This window comes from Hypanus sabinus, chromosome 31 (assembly GCF_030144855.1).
Source record: "Hypanus sabinus isolate sHypSab1 chromosome 31, sHypSab1.hap1, whole genome shotgun sequence".
NCBI lineage: Eukaryota > Metazoa > Chordata > Chondrichthyes > Myliobatiformes > Dasyatidae > Hypanus > Hypanus sabinus.
This window is the reverse complement of record NC_082736.1, coordinates 10,597,167-10,612,547: the sequence shown is the minus strand read 5'-3', so window position 1 is coordinate 10,612,547 and position 15,381 is coordinate 10,597,167. Positions and strand designations below refer to the sequence as shown.

Genomic DNA, 15,381 nt, shown 5'->3' with positions numbered 1-15,381 from the left:
GATGTAGACGAGGCTGCACCGGGAGCACCGGATGCAATAGACAACTCCAGCAGACTCGCAGGTGAAGTGTTTCCTCACCTGGAAGGACTATCTGGGGCCCTGAAAAGGGATGAGATCCTACAGTGAATATAGAGAGTCAGGGAACAAGTTGACGGGCAGGACCTGAAAGGTTGTAATCACCCAGTTACTCCCCATGCTGTGTGGTAGTGGTGTTAGGGACAGAAAGTTAGAGCAGATGAATGTGTGGCTGAGGTGCTGGTCCAGGGACAGGGTTTCAGGATTCCAGAACATTGGAACCTCTTCTGGTGCAGAGGTGACATTTACAAGAGGGATGGCTTGCACCTTCACTGGAGGGGGGTCTGTATCATGAGGTTTATTGCTGCTCCCTGAGAGGGTTGAAATTAGATTGACGGGGATGTGAACCAGAACACCAGTCACTGAATGGAGAGATTGAAGCTAAATTTAATGCTTAGCACTGTAAGGATTGATTTTGAGACAAATACACATCTGACATGATTTTGTTTAAAGATCAGCTGCACAGTGTTTCAGGGCCAGTTTGTTCCAGTAAGAGGGAGGGTCAAGGATGACAAGGTTCAGGAACCTTGGATGATGAGAGAGGAAGCACATTTTGTCAGTGAAGAGTGAGAAGCATATGTAAGGCTTAGGAAGCTGGAATCAACCAGGGTGTTTGAGGACTATATTTAAAAAACAGAAGGGAACTCAAGAACATTTCGAGAGCTAGAAACAATGATGAAAAATCTCTGGCGAGTAGAATTAATGATAATCCCATTGCATTCTGACATTCATTCTGCTGAAAAGGATGCCCAGGGGTGCATTTTGGGAGATCCAACATTAAGGGTGGGTACACAGTTAATTGTAGGAACATGAATAGTATTGGCAAAGAGAAGGATGTTGAGATTGACTGTGAGCACAGGTTGACAGGGAGGAAAAGTCGGTGTATGGCATGTTTGCCTTCATCAGACAAGGCATTGAGTTCAAACACCAGGATATAATGTTACAGGTTTACAAAATGCTGGCTAGGCCACAGTGAGAGTACAGTGTACTGAACACTGTATGTGGAAGCATGTGGAGGTTCAGGAGCAGGGGCAGACAGGGTTTACCAGGATGTCTGGAGGAGGTGTGTGGTGAGGAGAGGGTGGACATGCTGGAACCTTTTCATCTGATGGCATTGGCTCAGAAGAAATTTTATAGAAGATTATAAAAGCCTGCTTGTCATAGTTAGTGTAGACAGCCAGTAATATTTTTCACAGGAGTGAAATGTCTTCTACTAGAAGGCATGTGTTTAAGGTCAGAGGAAGAAAGTGAAGGAAAGAGAGAAATGGGGACAGAATGCACTGTCAGGGGTGGTGGCAGAGAGCACAGGGGAATGAATTCTCTCATGGATTGTATTATAGGACATCAAACAGTCAGCAGGAATTAGAGGACTCAATAGGGTTGTAATAGAGGGTCATTACAAATTACATCATGTTGACTGGGACGGCTGGAGTGCTGGTGAGTGACTGAGGAGCTGGTGCAGGGAAAGTGTTTCAGGATTCTGGATCATTGGAACCTCTTCTGCTCCAGAGGTGACATTTACAAGGACAGTCTAATATTTTTCGCAGGGGTGAAATGTCTTCTAGAAGAAAACATGTATTTAAGATCGGAGGAAGAATGTGAAGAAAGCAGTGGTGGGGATTTGGATTGCACTGTCAGGTGTGGTGGCAGAGGCAGAGAGCACAGGGGTATTCAGGGAAGTATTAGACAGACTCAGGAATTTGTAGAGAAGTGACTGGTACTACGGTGCTGAAGAACTGGATCCACCCACCCTGCACAAACCAAAGTCTGATCTCAGACGTCCTCACACAGGGAGCCTCTCGGGAGATCTGACCAAACTGACCGTTGCTTTCGCAAACTGTTCATTTATATTCAGAGGCTGTGGAGGACGAGTTTTTTTTTCAATTGATACCGTTTTTGCTGTCTTTACGACAGTCATTTAGTTTATAATATTTTTGCTTAGTAATTCATTCGATAGTATTTTCTAGTTAGAATTAGAAGTGTTTAAAGTATATTCATTGCATGTAAAATATATCGGCATGCGATTACATCACATCCGGTTTCGCCGCGTCTTGTGGGAAAGTACCGGTTTGAAATTAACGCGAGGGTGGGGGCTCACCACGAGGCACACCTGAGCAGAAGTTGTTTTGCAGGCATGAGAAATCACAGTGAGAGCAACGCTGTAAGTTAATAGATAATCGATATATTGAACTAAGATGTTAATGCCGATCCTGTTAGAAGTAACGACGGTCGATAATGTTTATGCTTTCGTTAGTTAAAGAGTTGCGGATAGTTTGCATGGAAGTGTATTTAAAGTAGTCAATGGAGCAGGTAAACTCTCCCTGTATACTGCACCTTAGTGTAATGTAGTTATAGTCACCTTTACAAGTATTTACAATTGAAATGTGATATTAAGGAAGGAACAAATACTGTATCAATCTTGTATTGTTTTATCAACAGTTTTCACCATATGTTAATGTGAAGAGTGAACAGTAAATGGTTATTCTTACTGCGATCTGGTCTCATTAACTGGTTTATCTCGACGTTGAATTTGGCGTTATTAGTACACGTGAAGGAGAACGTTACAGTGAAAAAGCGGCATTATCAGGTGTTTCAAGTGCTGCAATGTCAGCTCGATCCGGGATCAAGTCGACGCCGCCCAGCGACAAGGGCAGTAAACCGACATCAAGTAAGCCCACCCAGGCGTTATCAGGTGTTCCAAGTGCTGCAATGTCAGCTCGATCCGGGATCAAGTCGATGGCGCCCAGCGACAAGGGCAGTAGAGCGACATCAAGTAAGTCCACCCAGGCAAGAGCCAAGGCAGAAGCCGCCAAGGTGCGACTGCGTTACGCCAGACAAGAAGCAGTTTTGAAACTGAAACAGGCCACCAGAGAAGCCAAAATCCAGAAAGAAAAGGCTGCCAGAGAAGCCGAAAGGGCCGCCAGACAAAGAGCAGAGGCCGACAGAGAAGCCGAAAGGGCCGCCAGACAAAGAGCAGAGGCCGCCAGAGAAGCCGAAACCCTGTTGGAAATGGCAAAAATATTGACAGAGTTGCAAGTGCTGCAGCTAGAAAGAGAAGAAGAAGCTGCCATGGCGGAAGCAGAGTACATAGAAGAAGCTGAAGGGTCGCGTGATCTGACCGAAGTAAGATCTACTTTAGAAAGGACCAGACTGGAACGCACAAGCGACTATGTACAATCTCAAATAGACAGGCAGGCTCGTCTCCCCTCTCCATACATATTCGATAACTTCCCCAGCTACGAGGAACCTCAGAGAGTCACGATTGCATCACATCCATACGAGGAAGAAAATTTACCCTCGCGACTCCGTGATGAATTCAAGAATGAAAGAGCTGACAACCGATACTTCTTGACACCAAACTTACAAAGTTTGATGCGAAGAGACGCGGAGGTCGAATCCAGGATGGCAAATTCCATGAGAAACGTACGCTCTCAGTCATATAGACGCCAACGTACTTCTCCAGCCCGCATGCCGCTTACAGCCGATCCCATGATGCAGTATTTAGCACGACGGGATCTCGTCACTTTGGGACTGTACCAGTTTGACGATAAACCTGAAAATTACCGTGCATGGTACTCCACATTCACCAACGCGATCGACGGAGTCCAGCTCAGTGCAACCCAAAGGTTGGACCTTATGGCGAAATGGCTGGGGAAAGAATCACGCGACCAGGTGAGACGCATACGTTCAGTGTACATCAACAAACCCGAACTAGCCTTAAGCAAAGCGTGGGAGAGAATTCGGGAGGACTATGGGTCCCCCGAAACTATTGAAGTGGCGCTATATCGACGTCTGGAAAACTTTCCTAAGGTGTCAGCCAAAGATCACATTAAGTTAAGAGAATTCGGAAATGTACTCATGGAGATCCAAGGCACCAAAGAAGATGGCTACTCAGCTGGTCTAGTATACCTAGATACTTCATTCGGGATTAGACAAGTCGTGGACAAACTTCCTTTTGGGCTGCAGGACAGGTGGCTGTCCATTGCTTTAGATTACAAGGAAAAGCACGATGATCAATTTCCTCCCTTTGAGCTCCTCGCTAGGTTTGTGTGCAGGGAGGTGAAGAAGCAAAACGACCCTAGCCTCGCGGGTCCAGGAAGCAGTACAATTTACACCAAGCCAAGTAGATCCTCTTCGAATGTTTTCAACATTGATAAACCCGTCTCAGTGCTCAAGACCGAAGCCCTTACAACTAGCAACGACCCTAGCAAGGATTGTCCACCGCAAACCGACAACGCTCCTTCACCCCCACAACAGGACGGCAGGGAGGGAGAGGCTCACTCCAGGACAACAATTGTCAGCTCGAACTGTACAGAAGTTTGCGGTCAAGCTCAGTCAAGCCGTTCTTGTTCCAAGATCTGCCTCACTAAGGTGTACCCTAAAGGAGCCAAAGACAAGGCCATCAAAGCCTATGTGATTCTGGACGATCAGAGCAATCGCTCACTAGTCAGTCCAGAGTTCTTTAAATTGTTCAACATTGAGAGTGAGCGGTTCCCATACTACCTCAAAACTTGCTCAGGCAACATGGAAACCCAAGGAAGGAAGGCAGAGGGCATCCAGATCGAGTCCCTGGATGGTAAAGTCATCATCTGTCTCCCTCCACTCTTAGAGTGCGATGGAATCATGAATAACCGCACTGGGATCCCGACACCAAGTACGGTGCTACACCAGCCACATCTCCACCACATCGCCAAACACATCCCAGAACTGGATCCAAAAGCGGAAATACTCCTGCTATTAGGAAGAGATGTTATCCAGGTACACAAGGTTAGGCAGCAGGTCAATGGACCACTCGACGCCCCCTTCGCGCAACGTCTGGATCTGGGCTGGGTGGTGATAGGAGAGGTGTGCCCCGGTGACTTACACAAACCGACGGTTGACACACTCAAGACCAATGTGCTCGAGAGTGGCCGCCATTCGATTTTTCAACTCTGCACAAGTTCCATGTATATCAAGGAAGCACAACAAGACGTTAACAATCGTAAAGTAACCGACGAGACGCTAGGTCAGTCAGTTTTCGTTCAAACCGAGCACGGAAATAAACTTGCACAATCAGCTCAAGATGCCATTTCTTTAAAAACAAAGGACCCCAAGGTCTTCAGAGATGAAGCAAATAATGGGTTTGCCCCATTGCCTTTCAGAGAAGCACGCCAGCGCTCACCAGATAACAAAGAGCAGGCAGTCAAATGGTTCACGTCCTTACGGAAAACCCGGAAAAGGAAACCTGAGATGCAGCAACGCACCCGATTGACCCACGAGGTACTGTGCACCCTAATGGCAGAGGTCACAGCCATTATAAACGCACAACCACTCCTACCTGTGCCTTCTGACCCAGAAAACCCCTTCATACTTTCGCCATCAATGCTCCCTACACAGAAGGCAGGAACACCTCCTCCACCAGGAGACTTCTCAGACAAGGATTTGTAAACAAAGCAATGGAGACAAGTCCAGGCTCTGGCAAATCAGCTCTGGTCTCGCTGGAGACAAAAATATCTACCTTTGTTGCAACAGAGACAAAAGTGGACAGAACCCCGCAGGAATCTTCAAGTTGGAGACTTAGTCCTGCTCAGGGACAAGCAAATCGCCCGCAACAGCTGGCCAACGGCCAGAATCACTGCTACATTCCCTAGTGGGGATGGACATGTCAGGAAGATCGAATTGAAGACTACCGACCAAGGCGATGTGAAAATTTACCAAAGGCCAGTTACAGAAGTTATTCTACTTCTACCCAATGACTGATTAAGAGACTAAGTTTTGTACTCTGCTCATTGTGACCTTACGAAGGTCAAGCGGGGAGTGTGCTGTCTTTACGACAGTTATTTAGTTTATAATATTTTTGCTTAGTAATTCATTCGATAGTATTTTCTAGTTAGAATTAGAAGTGTTTAAAGTATATTCATTGCATGTAAAATATATCGGCATGCGATGACGTCACATCCGGTTTCGCCGCGTCTTGTGGGAAAGTACCGGTTTGAAATTAGCGCGAGGGTGGGGGCTCACCACAAGGCACACCTGAGCAGAAGTTGCTTTGCAGACATGAGAAATCACAGTGAGAGCAACGCTGTAAGTTAATAGATAATCGATAAATTGAACTAAGATGTTAATGCCGATCCTGTTAGAAGTAACGACGGTCGATAATGTTTATGCTTTCGTTAGTTAAAGAGTTGCGGATAGATTGCATGGAAGTGTATTTAAAGTAGTCAATGGAGCAGGTAAACTCTCCCTGTATACTGCACCTTAGTGTAATGTAGTTATAGTCACCTTTACAAGTATTTACAATTGAAATGTGATATTAAGGAAGGAACAAATACTGTATCAATCTTGTATTGTTTATCAACAGTTTTCACCATATGTTAATGTGAAGAGTGAACAGTAAATGGTTATTCTTACTGCGATCTGGTCTCATTGACTGGTTTATCTCGACGTTGAATTCGGCGTTATTAGTACACGCAAAGGAGAACGTTACACCGTCAGTTTCACAGGGTAAATGTGCCTTTGTAGACTCCATAGCCGGACCGCGGAGAACATTCTGACAGGCTGCATCTCTGTCTGGTATGGAGGGACTACTGCACAGGACGGAAAGAAGCTGCTGATAGTACCCAGGACATCTGTAGGGAGCGGAGTCACATAAACGCAGCGTTCATTAATTTGCAGTATTTCTGTGTTTGCACATTAAAAAAAATCTATTCAATATACATGTGTATTTATGTTTTATTTACTATTAGTTTTTCTCTCTCTACTAGATTATGAATTGCATTGAACTGCTGCTGCTAAGTTAACAAATTTCGCGTCACATGCCGGTGATAAACCTGATTTTGAAATGAAAGTCGCAAATATTGTTCAGTGAGGCGATGGGAATCGCTCATGAAGCAACAAACAGGCGATGTTCCCACCCGCTGCAAACCGGAACGGTCCGGGGTAAAACCGTAATGTGGAACCCAGATAACGCGGTTTTAGGTGATCAAGAGCGGAGTCGTTCAGAGGTCGGAGATTAAATTCACCCTCCCGGGGCTGACTCCGAAAGGTTATTTCACGACCCTGCGCCCAGTGATCCGCTGACACTCTGCAAAGGGAGTGAACTCCATTCAGCCGGCTGAGGGGAGAAAATGAGTCGGGACTGAAGCGAACCAGTTTCTGTGCAGACTTATATCGGTTTACCTTCCGGAAGAAACATGTCGAGGCTGTGACAGATACAGAATATCAAACGGATGGAAATCACCCGCTGCTCAGCCCTTTCATGGACATTGTGAGCGGCTCTGAAAAGATCCTTTGGGTAAACAGGTTCAGCTTACGTCGCTTCACTTACTGGCAGCGCTGGTTTTCTTGGGCAACAGTACGGCCTGGATGTTGGGTAACACACCGCCCTGAGCGATAGTCACCCCTCCCAGCAGCTTGTTCAGCTCCTCGTCATTGCGGACGGCCAGCTGCAGGTGTCGGGGGATGATGCGGGTCTTCTTATTGTCCCGGGCCGCGTTGCCCGCCAATTCGAGGATTTCCGCCGTCAGATACTCAAGCACAGCAGCCAGATAGACCGGGGCTCTGGCATCCACCCGCTCAGCATAGTTTCCCTTTCTTAGGAGTCTGTGAACCCGGCCGACAGGGAACTGTAGTCCAGCCCGGGACGAGCAAGATTTGCCCTTGGACCGAGCTTTGCCAGTGCCGCCTTTTCCACGTCCAGACATTTCCACAGTCGCAACAACTGCTAACTTCAAAACAAATTAAAGGAATGTTCACCCCACCCCAACTGCCCTTTTTATACCTTCTTTGAGAATAGAATCTGATGTTTGTGATTGGTGTGATCCTGCTTATTCTCATTAGTAAAGAGAAACGTCCCAATCGAAGAACTGCCTTAATCACCAATCAGCAGTCTTTAAAAGCAGAAGCGCGCATAGGAAACGTCTCCTCCCCAAAGTGCACTGAAATTTGGAAAAAGCCCGCCAAAAATCAAACTATTATTTAAATATAATTTGAAATGAAATAATTCCAGACCGGTTTTAAGATTGGGATTTCGCATTTCCCTCTGTTACTGAAACAGGACCCAAGTGTCTGGGAACTCAATTCTCTAATTCCTTTCAACCCTTTCAAAACTGTGTGCAGTTTTGGTCCCCTAATCTGAGGAAAGACATTCTTGCCCTAGAGGGAGTACAAAGAAGGTTCACCAGATTGATTCCTGGGATGGCAGGACTTTCATTTGAAGGAAGACTGGATCGACTGGGCTTATACTCGCTGGAATTTAGAAGATTGAGGGGGGATCTTATTGAAACGTATAAAATTCTAAAGGGATTGGACAGGAAGATGGTTCCCGGTGTTGGGGAAGTACAGAACAAGGGGTCAGGGTTTATGAATAAAGAGGAAGCCTTTTAGGACCGAGATGAGGAGAAACTTCTTCAAACAGAGAGTGGTGGTTCTGTGCAATTCTCTACCACAGGAAACAGTTGAGGCTGGTTTATTGGCTATCTTTCAGAGGGAGTTAGATATGGCCCTTGTGGGTAAAGGGATCAGGAGATATGGAGAGAAAGCAGGTACGGTGTTCTGAGTTGGATGATCAGCTATGATCATATTGAATGGCAGTACAGGCTCAAGGGCCGAATGGCCTACTCCTGCACCTATTTTCTATGTTTCCATGAACCGAAAAAAAACTGACCCTCAGCTTCTGCCCACAGTCGGTCACTGTGTGAACATTATCAGGTTATAGACAAATGGCGCTTCTCAAATTGTGACCAGCGTCTAGTCTGCAATTTTAAAAAGTTTTTCTATGAAAGAGTCATGAGATCTTTTAGGCTTGTGTTAAAATTAGATTCGGGTGTTACCCAACTGCAACCAATAAACTCCTGAAGCCAGAAATAAAACAACAATGGTAGCAATCCTCTGCGTGGTGTGGATACAGAGTGGGACGGACTGATGGGGAGGGGGAGGTAACGATTCCTTTTCAGTGCAGTGGGAGTTTATTCCAACTGTGACTTAGCTCTTGTAAAAGTCAGCAGACATAAAATATGTATAATTTATTACCTAAATGGTAGTACAACTCTCTCATTGAAATTGTGAGTGGCTCTTAAAAGAGCCATTGTGTTTTCGATCATCTCACTGGGGAGCTTCACTTGGAGCTGGTGTACTTGGTCACCGCCTTTGTCCCTTCGGACACGGCGTGCTTGGCCAGCTCCCCGGGCAGCAGCAGGTGCACGGCGGTCTGGATCTCCCGGGAAGTGATGGTTGACCACTTGTTGTAATGGGCCAGGCGGGAAGCCTCACCCGCGATACGCTCGAAGATATTGTTCACGAGCGAGTTCATGATGCTCATGGCCTTGGAGGAGATGCCAGTATCGGGGTGAACCTGCTTTGTCTCTCTCCACTGCCCATTGTCGCTTTGGGTAACACCGTGGACTGGGAACTGGCGCTGATCGCTGGGAGTTGCCGCTGTTGGGTAATTCGGCAGGAAGGAAATCGAAAATACAAAATGGATCATAAAGTACAGGCGCAGTATTCGGCCATTCAACCTATCGTATCTGATAGAAAAGCAGAAGGTATGAGAAAAACACACACTTGAAAGTATGAAACATTTATGTAATGAAACATGGCAGCAGGAGATCGAAAGTCATCATGAGAGACCCATTTTAGAGTGAGGGTGAAAGTTGTTTATTGTTATATACAACTGGCTTACAGCAGATTCAAAGACACACAGTATTGGAGACACAACATTTACAAAATAAAAACATACTCTACAGAATTATAAAGAGGTAGCAGAATTTCAACAAGAGCCCATTGCATTATGAAGTGGTCAAAGTGGTGCTACTGAGGTGGTAATGAGGGTTGTCCATGTTTGTTAAACAACAGAATGTCTTTACCCGTCTGTCTCTGGTAGAGTGTGAAAGTGGGGGTTCATTCCGTATCTGTCAGTCTCTGGTACAGTGTGAGAGTGTGGGGTTCATTCAGTACCTGTCACTCTCTAGTACAGTGTGAGAGTGCGGGATTCATTCTGTACCCGTCACTGTCTGGTACAGTGTGGCAGTTGGACTTCACACTGTATCATCCAATTTCTCATGCAGTGTAAATGTATTAAGTTCTTTCAGATTCAGTCTTACTATAGAACTCTGATTAGATCAAGTTTGCTTCTTAAATAAAAATCATACAATGCAATGAGGCCACACTTAGCTTGGAAGTACAACATTTTCTATCTGGGTAGCTTCCAAACTGATAGCATGAACGTCAAATTCTTGAATGTCTGGTAATGCCCCCCTCACCAGTTCCCCTCCCCTTTTTCTTCTCTCACATTGCCCACCCATCACCTCTGCCGTGTGCTCCTCCCCTCTTTTCTTTCTTCCATGGCCTTCTCTCTCTTTCAGCAATCTTCCCAGCTCTTTACTTCATTCCTCGCTTTCAAGATTCACCCATCACCTTGTTTTCTCTCTCCCTTATCCCCACCTTTTAACTCTGCTCCTCATCTTTTTTGTCTCCAGTCTTGCCGAATGTTTTTGGACTGAAACATTGACTGTATTTTTTTGTCCTACAGATGCTGCCTGGCCTGCTGAGTTCCTTCAGCATTTTGTGTGTGTTGCTTGGATTTCTAGCAACTGCAGATTTTCTCTTGTTTGTGACACAATGTTGTATATTGGTATCTCAGGGATGATGTACCTGGTTACATTGAACTACTCTGAATGGACTTTGCAGCAGAGCATCCAGAGCAACAATACCAGACCATTGAATCCAATTCTGGGCTTGTGATAAATATGTAACTTCCCTTGAGTCTCTGTGTGGGAGGGTTTGAATGATCTGTATTGTTACGAAGGACGAACAACTCTGATGAGCAGAAGGGTGCAATATCGCCCATGCCCCCCCCCCCCCCGCCTTTTGGAGAATCGCAGATCACTACTATTTCAATGCTGTTATCAAGGAAGTAAGAGAGATAAAGGAAAGTTGCCAGAGCAGTTGTTATTGATAACAGCTCATGAAAGAGAATGAGAGAGAGACACAGCTGAGATGGAACGTCTCCTACTGACAAAAGCCATTGATTTACTGCTATTGTCTTGTGGAGAAGGATTGTTTACTTGGTACATTTCTATTCATTGAAACCCCTCAGGGGGCAACCAGAGTGGGCTGGTTTGATGGGTTACATCATCCCAACCTGACTGACACCTGAAACCCCGTGAGTGGGGATAAAAGTGAGGTCTGGGGTAACACCCCTCAGACACACCAGCAGAAACGCTAGTGAGCATCAGAACCTCACGAGACAGGGTGGGATACCGGAGACCAAACGAAGGGTTGGTAACTTTTAACTCACAGTGTTTTGTAGCGAGACTGGTGGGGGCTTGTGTGTTGTCCACCCTTGCCTGGGTGACGAGTCCACCACGGAAGAATGGACTAGCTGAAGGACGGAGGGGTCATACGTGAATGGCCACAACCACAATGTATCGACGGGTCAAAATGATAAAGGAAGCTTGGCAAGATAATAGCTGTTACTGTTCCCACGTTTTCTCTCTCTGTCTCAACAATTGAAACACCGCGACAAACAACTACCGCAACCTGCATGAACTGAACGGAACTTTATATATCCATCTGACAATTCATTATCCCCTAGACAACTGTGGAGCTTGTTTCACTAGTGATTATTATTCTACCTGCACTTTTAGGTTTAGTATTGTTAACGTATATTCGCATTGATATTATTTTGTATATTTTTGCTAATAAATATTGTTGAAAATAGTATCACCAGACTCAAACGGACACTTCTCTCTTTGCTGGTAAGATACCCAGTTTCGGGGTACGTAACAGTATCATGTAGCAACATTCGGACTGATGGAATTGAAAATGATTTTGACTGTAGCTATGTAACCAGTGTGTCCACAGTGATCAGTGATGGGGCCTCTGTATGATCTGATTAAAATACACACGGGCTGATCAGATCACTGATGATATGAATGTTGGTGCAGTTGTGGGTGGTGAGGAAGGTTGTCAAACGGACAGAACTGACATTGAAAGGAAATAAACTGCTATAACGATCACAGAGGGGGAGCAGTGAGAGGACTGGGGGGGAGGGGTGTCTGTGTAGATTAATGTAATGGGTGGAAACATGCAGAATTAACAACCACCAACATTGAGTTGTGTTTCTCTTTAAAAGCCTGGACAGATGTTATGATGTATTTATGTCATTTAATTTTAAACCGTGCTTTGTTTCTGTGTTTGGAGGATAATAAATGAGTTGTTACAGTTGTCCCTAAACATAAAATGCCCCATGCCATTTTAATTGTAAAAATCCACAATAACATACTGGGTACCAGTAGCATTCACACCACAAGAATACCGCAGTGTCAGTCTGCAACGAGAAAGCCTGATCACATTCTCTTCAGGTTCAATGGCATTGCTGACTCTGACTTTACCACTGACAAATGCCAACAAATGCGTGTTCTTAGTAGGTCTGTGGGAGATACCCGGAATGTGAAGCTGTACTAATGGAGAGAGACAAACTGAGCCAAGTCACAGCTTGATGAAGGGCAGAGAGGAATACAGAGAATCTGATGTCGTGTCCTTATGCCTGAACTATTCCCAGTTAGAAGTGTTGAACCACCAAATTGTGTTCAGCCTCTCTGTAACAGTGTGACATCAGACATCAATGAAAAAACTAAATAATCTCAGCTGAAATGTTGTCTTTCACCTATTGGTCTTCTTTGCAAACATTTTACAGGGCAGAAAAGGCAAAGAATTTATGTCTGAGAATCACAAACACAACAGTGTGTCTATTCTCATGTGTTTATCAGTTCCCCGACATTCGAATACTACTAATCATTGAATGTAAGGAGGAGATGGTTGAGAGGACAGCATACCAGTCTGAGCAAGGAGAACCCCAATACACTGACATGTCCTTGATCTGACCTGATAAATGGCCACAGAGTTGATACCACTGAGCTGACATTCACTTCCTCTCATTTTGCAAGGGATTCACCAGGCCACTGAACCTGCAGATACACCAGCCAGCTCACAGGGGGAGAGGCCATTCACCTGCTCCGTGTGTGGGAGAGGATTCATTCAGTCACATGGCTCTTACGCCATCAGCCGGGTCACACCGGTGAGCAGCTAGACTTGGCTCAGTTGTCTCTGTCTCTCACCTGTTCCAAGTGTGGGAGGAGATTCAATCGGTTCAGCCATTTTGTGAGGCTCCAGTGAGTTTAAAATACATAGAGGACACACTTCGGTCTTGTGTCAGCAAAGAAATTTACTCAGTAATCCCACCTGCAGAAACACTGGCAACTTGACATCAGGAAAGAAGTTTAATAAAGCTCTAGATGAACATTTTAACCATCATGATGACTGAATCTATTTGGAAGTTCATGTGAGACTGTCAATATCAGATTCTGCAGATATTGTGACTGAACCCTGGTCACAGAGCATTGGAGTGTTTGTTCTGCTGATGTTAGTCTGAAAATACTCTGGCATTAATGTTGTAGATCTGTGACAAATTAATCAGCTCTATTTCAAATCTTGTGTCTCAGGAGCTTCCTGCCTGTCACACAGCTAATGTACAGTAGAGAGGCCACTCAGTTCATCTAGTACCAGCTCACGTTCCTATTCTACACCAGAGCTTTCAAATCCATCACTGCTGTTCACCTGTCACTCACCCTAAAATATACATTTTGCAACTGCTCAGCCTGTGACTGCAGAGGTTTACTTTGAATTAAATCTATAACTTTCTGGAAACTGCAGAAGATGAATTCACTAGGGTTTTGCCCCAAATAGTCTTCATTCCTCACAGCTCTGGACCAAGGATGACGTCTTGTGTGGTTAAAATCTTCGTGTTCTGCTCTATTCATTGTTTTGGGTCATTTTCACAGATTTTGAAGGGCTGTGCCTTACACAGCCGGGCTGTTGCAATACAATGCTGTCCTCTGAAATATGAGCAGAATGGTGGTTAAATATTCGATGGAGCAGAAACAAGAGGGCTCTACACTAATGAGGGCTTTGGGACTCCAGACGTGATGGAGCCTCAAGTTTACAGGGTGTAGAAGGAAGGATTCAGACCAGGAGGATGAGGCTACAAATGAAAGTTCAGAAACATTTGGCAACTGATTGACTGAAAAAGGAGGTTTATGTTTGCAAAATGCTGGGGGGACTCAGTAGCCCAGGCAGCATCTATGGAGAGGAATAAATAATGAATATTATGGGCCAAGACACTTCATCCTATCTAGACTGTTTATTCCTTTGCTTAGATGCTGCCTGTCCTGCTGAGTTCCTGCAGTACTTTGTGTGTGGTACTTTGCAGTTTATTCTCAGCATCTGCTGAACCTTGGGTTTCATATCTACATTTCTCAGTGAGTGGGACTTTGACAGTTGTCATACAAAATGCCCGTTGTCATTGAGTAACAGGAGAAAATCTGCAGATGCTCGAAATCCAAGGAATACACCCACAAAATGCTGAAAAACAATGAGGAGTAAATTTTAAAGGTGGGGAGGGGAGCGAGAAACACAAAGTGATAGGTGGAACTGGGAGGGGGGGGACAGATGAAGTCCAGAGCTGGGAAGTTGAGTGGTGAAAGAGATACAGGGCTGGAGAAGGTGGAGTCTGATAAAGAGAACAGAAGGCCATGGAAGAAAGAAGATTGAGGAGGAACACTCGAGGGAGGTGATGGGCAGGTAACAAAAGTGAAAAGGGGACGGGGAATGTCGATGGAGGGGAGGCATGGCCAGAAGATGAAGAAATCAATGGTCATTCAATCAGATTGGAGGCTACCCAGGCGGAATACAAGGTGTTGTTCCTCCTACCTGAGTGTGGCCTCATTGGGACAGTATAGGAGGCCATGGATTGACATTTTCATTGATTATATTTTTTGTGGAAGCTTGCTGTGTTGAAGTAGATGCTGAGTTTTCTGCATAAAAAACATTGACAGCTTTTGGGACATGTGGCATTGAACCAGTATTTGCCCCTCAAATTAATCCAGAATATTGTTACGTACTCGCGACACATGACAGTGGAGCCCTTGTCATGTGACTGGGGTTGAAGCTGTATTGGACTTGAGGTGATGGTCTTGTGATGGTGGTGCCGTCATTTTCCCACCAGTAGAGATCATGTGATGGTTTTTTTTTTACAGGTTATAAAAGGTAGACCCCACCCTGTGAGGAGGGGCAGTTCGTGGCTGGATTTGCCAGGTTGACTCCATGCCACTGCATGTTTGAAGTGATGACGCAGTTTAGCTGAAGGATGAAGTTTTTATTTAATGCCTAAAGTTTAAGAGGTCATTGCCAGCAGGTTCTTTATGATTCTGTTAGTTCGAAATTAATGGAGAGTGAAGATTCGAAGTTGGAAGTTAAAGATCGAGGAAA

At 45.2% G+C, this 15,381-nt stretch overlaps 3 protein-coding genes across 6 annotated transcripts in view; 1 reads left to right on the top strand and 2 right to left on the bottom strand.

Moving 5' to 3' along the window:
• Nucleotides 1-15,381, top strand: part of LOC132383851 (uncharacterized) — a 112,441-nt gene that overhangs the window by 14,212 nt on the left and 82,848 nt on the right. The window contains exon 4 of the mRNA XM_059955048.1: nucleotides 9,135-9,143. Coding sequence (XP_059811031.1) covers nucleotides 9,135-9,143 — 9 coding nt within the window. The remainder of the gene's footprint in view (nucleotides 1-9,134; nucleotides 9,144-15,381) is intronic.
• LOC132383845 (uncharacterized) overlaps nucleotides 1-15,381 on the bottom strand; it is a 405,546-nt gene that overhangs the window by 374,771 nt on the left and 15,394 nt on the right. Inside the window, exon 2 of one of the 4 annotated variants that reach the window (XM_059955047.1) lies at nucleotides 7,378-7,781. The exons of 1 other annotated variant lie outside the window; for it this stretch is intronic. In XM_059955047.1, the coding sequence (XP_059811030.1) occupies nucleotides 7,378-7,781 (404 nt within the window). Of the gene's footprint in view, nucleotides 1-6,548; nucleotides 6,684-7,377; nucleotides 7,782-11,664; nucleotides 13,950-15,381 lie in introns of those variants that run through there. 2 more of the 4 variants (XR_009508775.1, XR_009508774.1) reach the window with 2 other exon arrangements.
• On the bottom strand, nucleotides 9,170-10,892 carry LOC132383891 (late histone H2B.L4-like). The gene has a single exon (XM_059955092.1). It carries the CDS (start codon nucleotides 9,536-9,538, stop codon nucleotides 9,170-9,172), a length of 369 nt encoding a protein of 122 aa, XP_059811075.1. The 5' UTR covers nucleotides 9,539-10,892.

What these genes read in the sequence shown, in the direction of transcription:
- LOC132383891 (XM_059955092.1), bottom strand. Translation starts at nt 9,538, where the DNA reads ATGATCCATTTTGTATTTTCGATTTCCTTCCTGCCGAATTACCCAACA.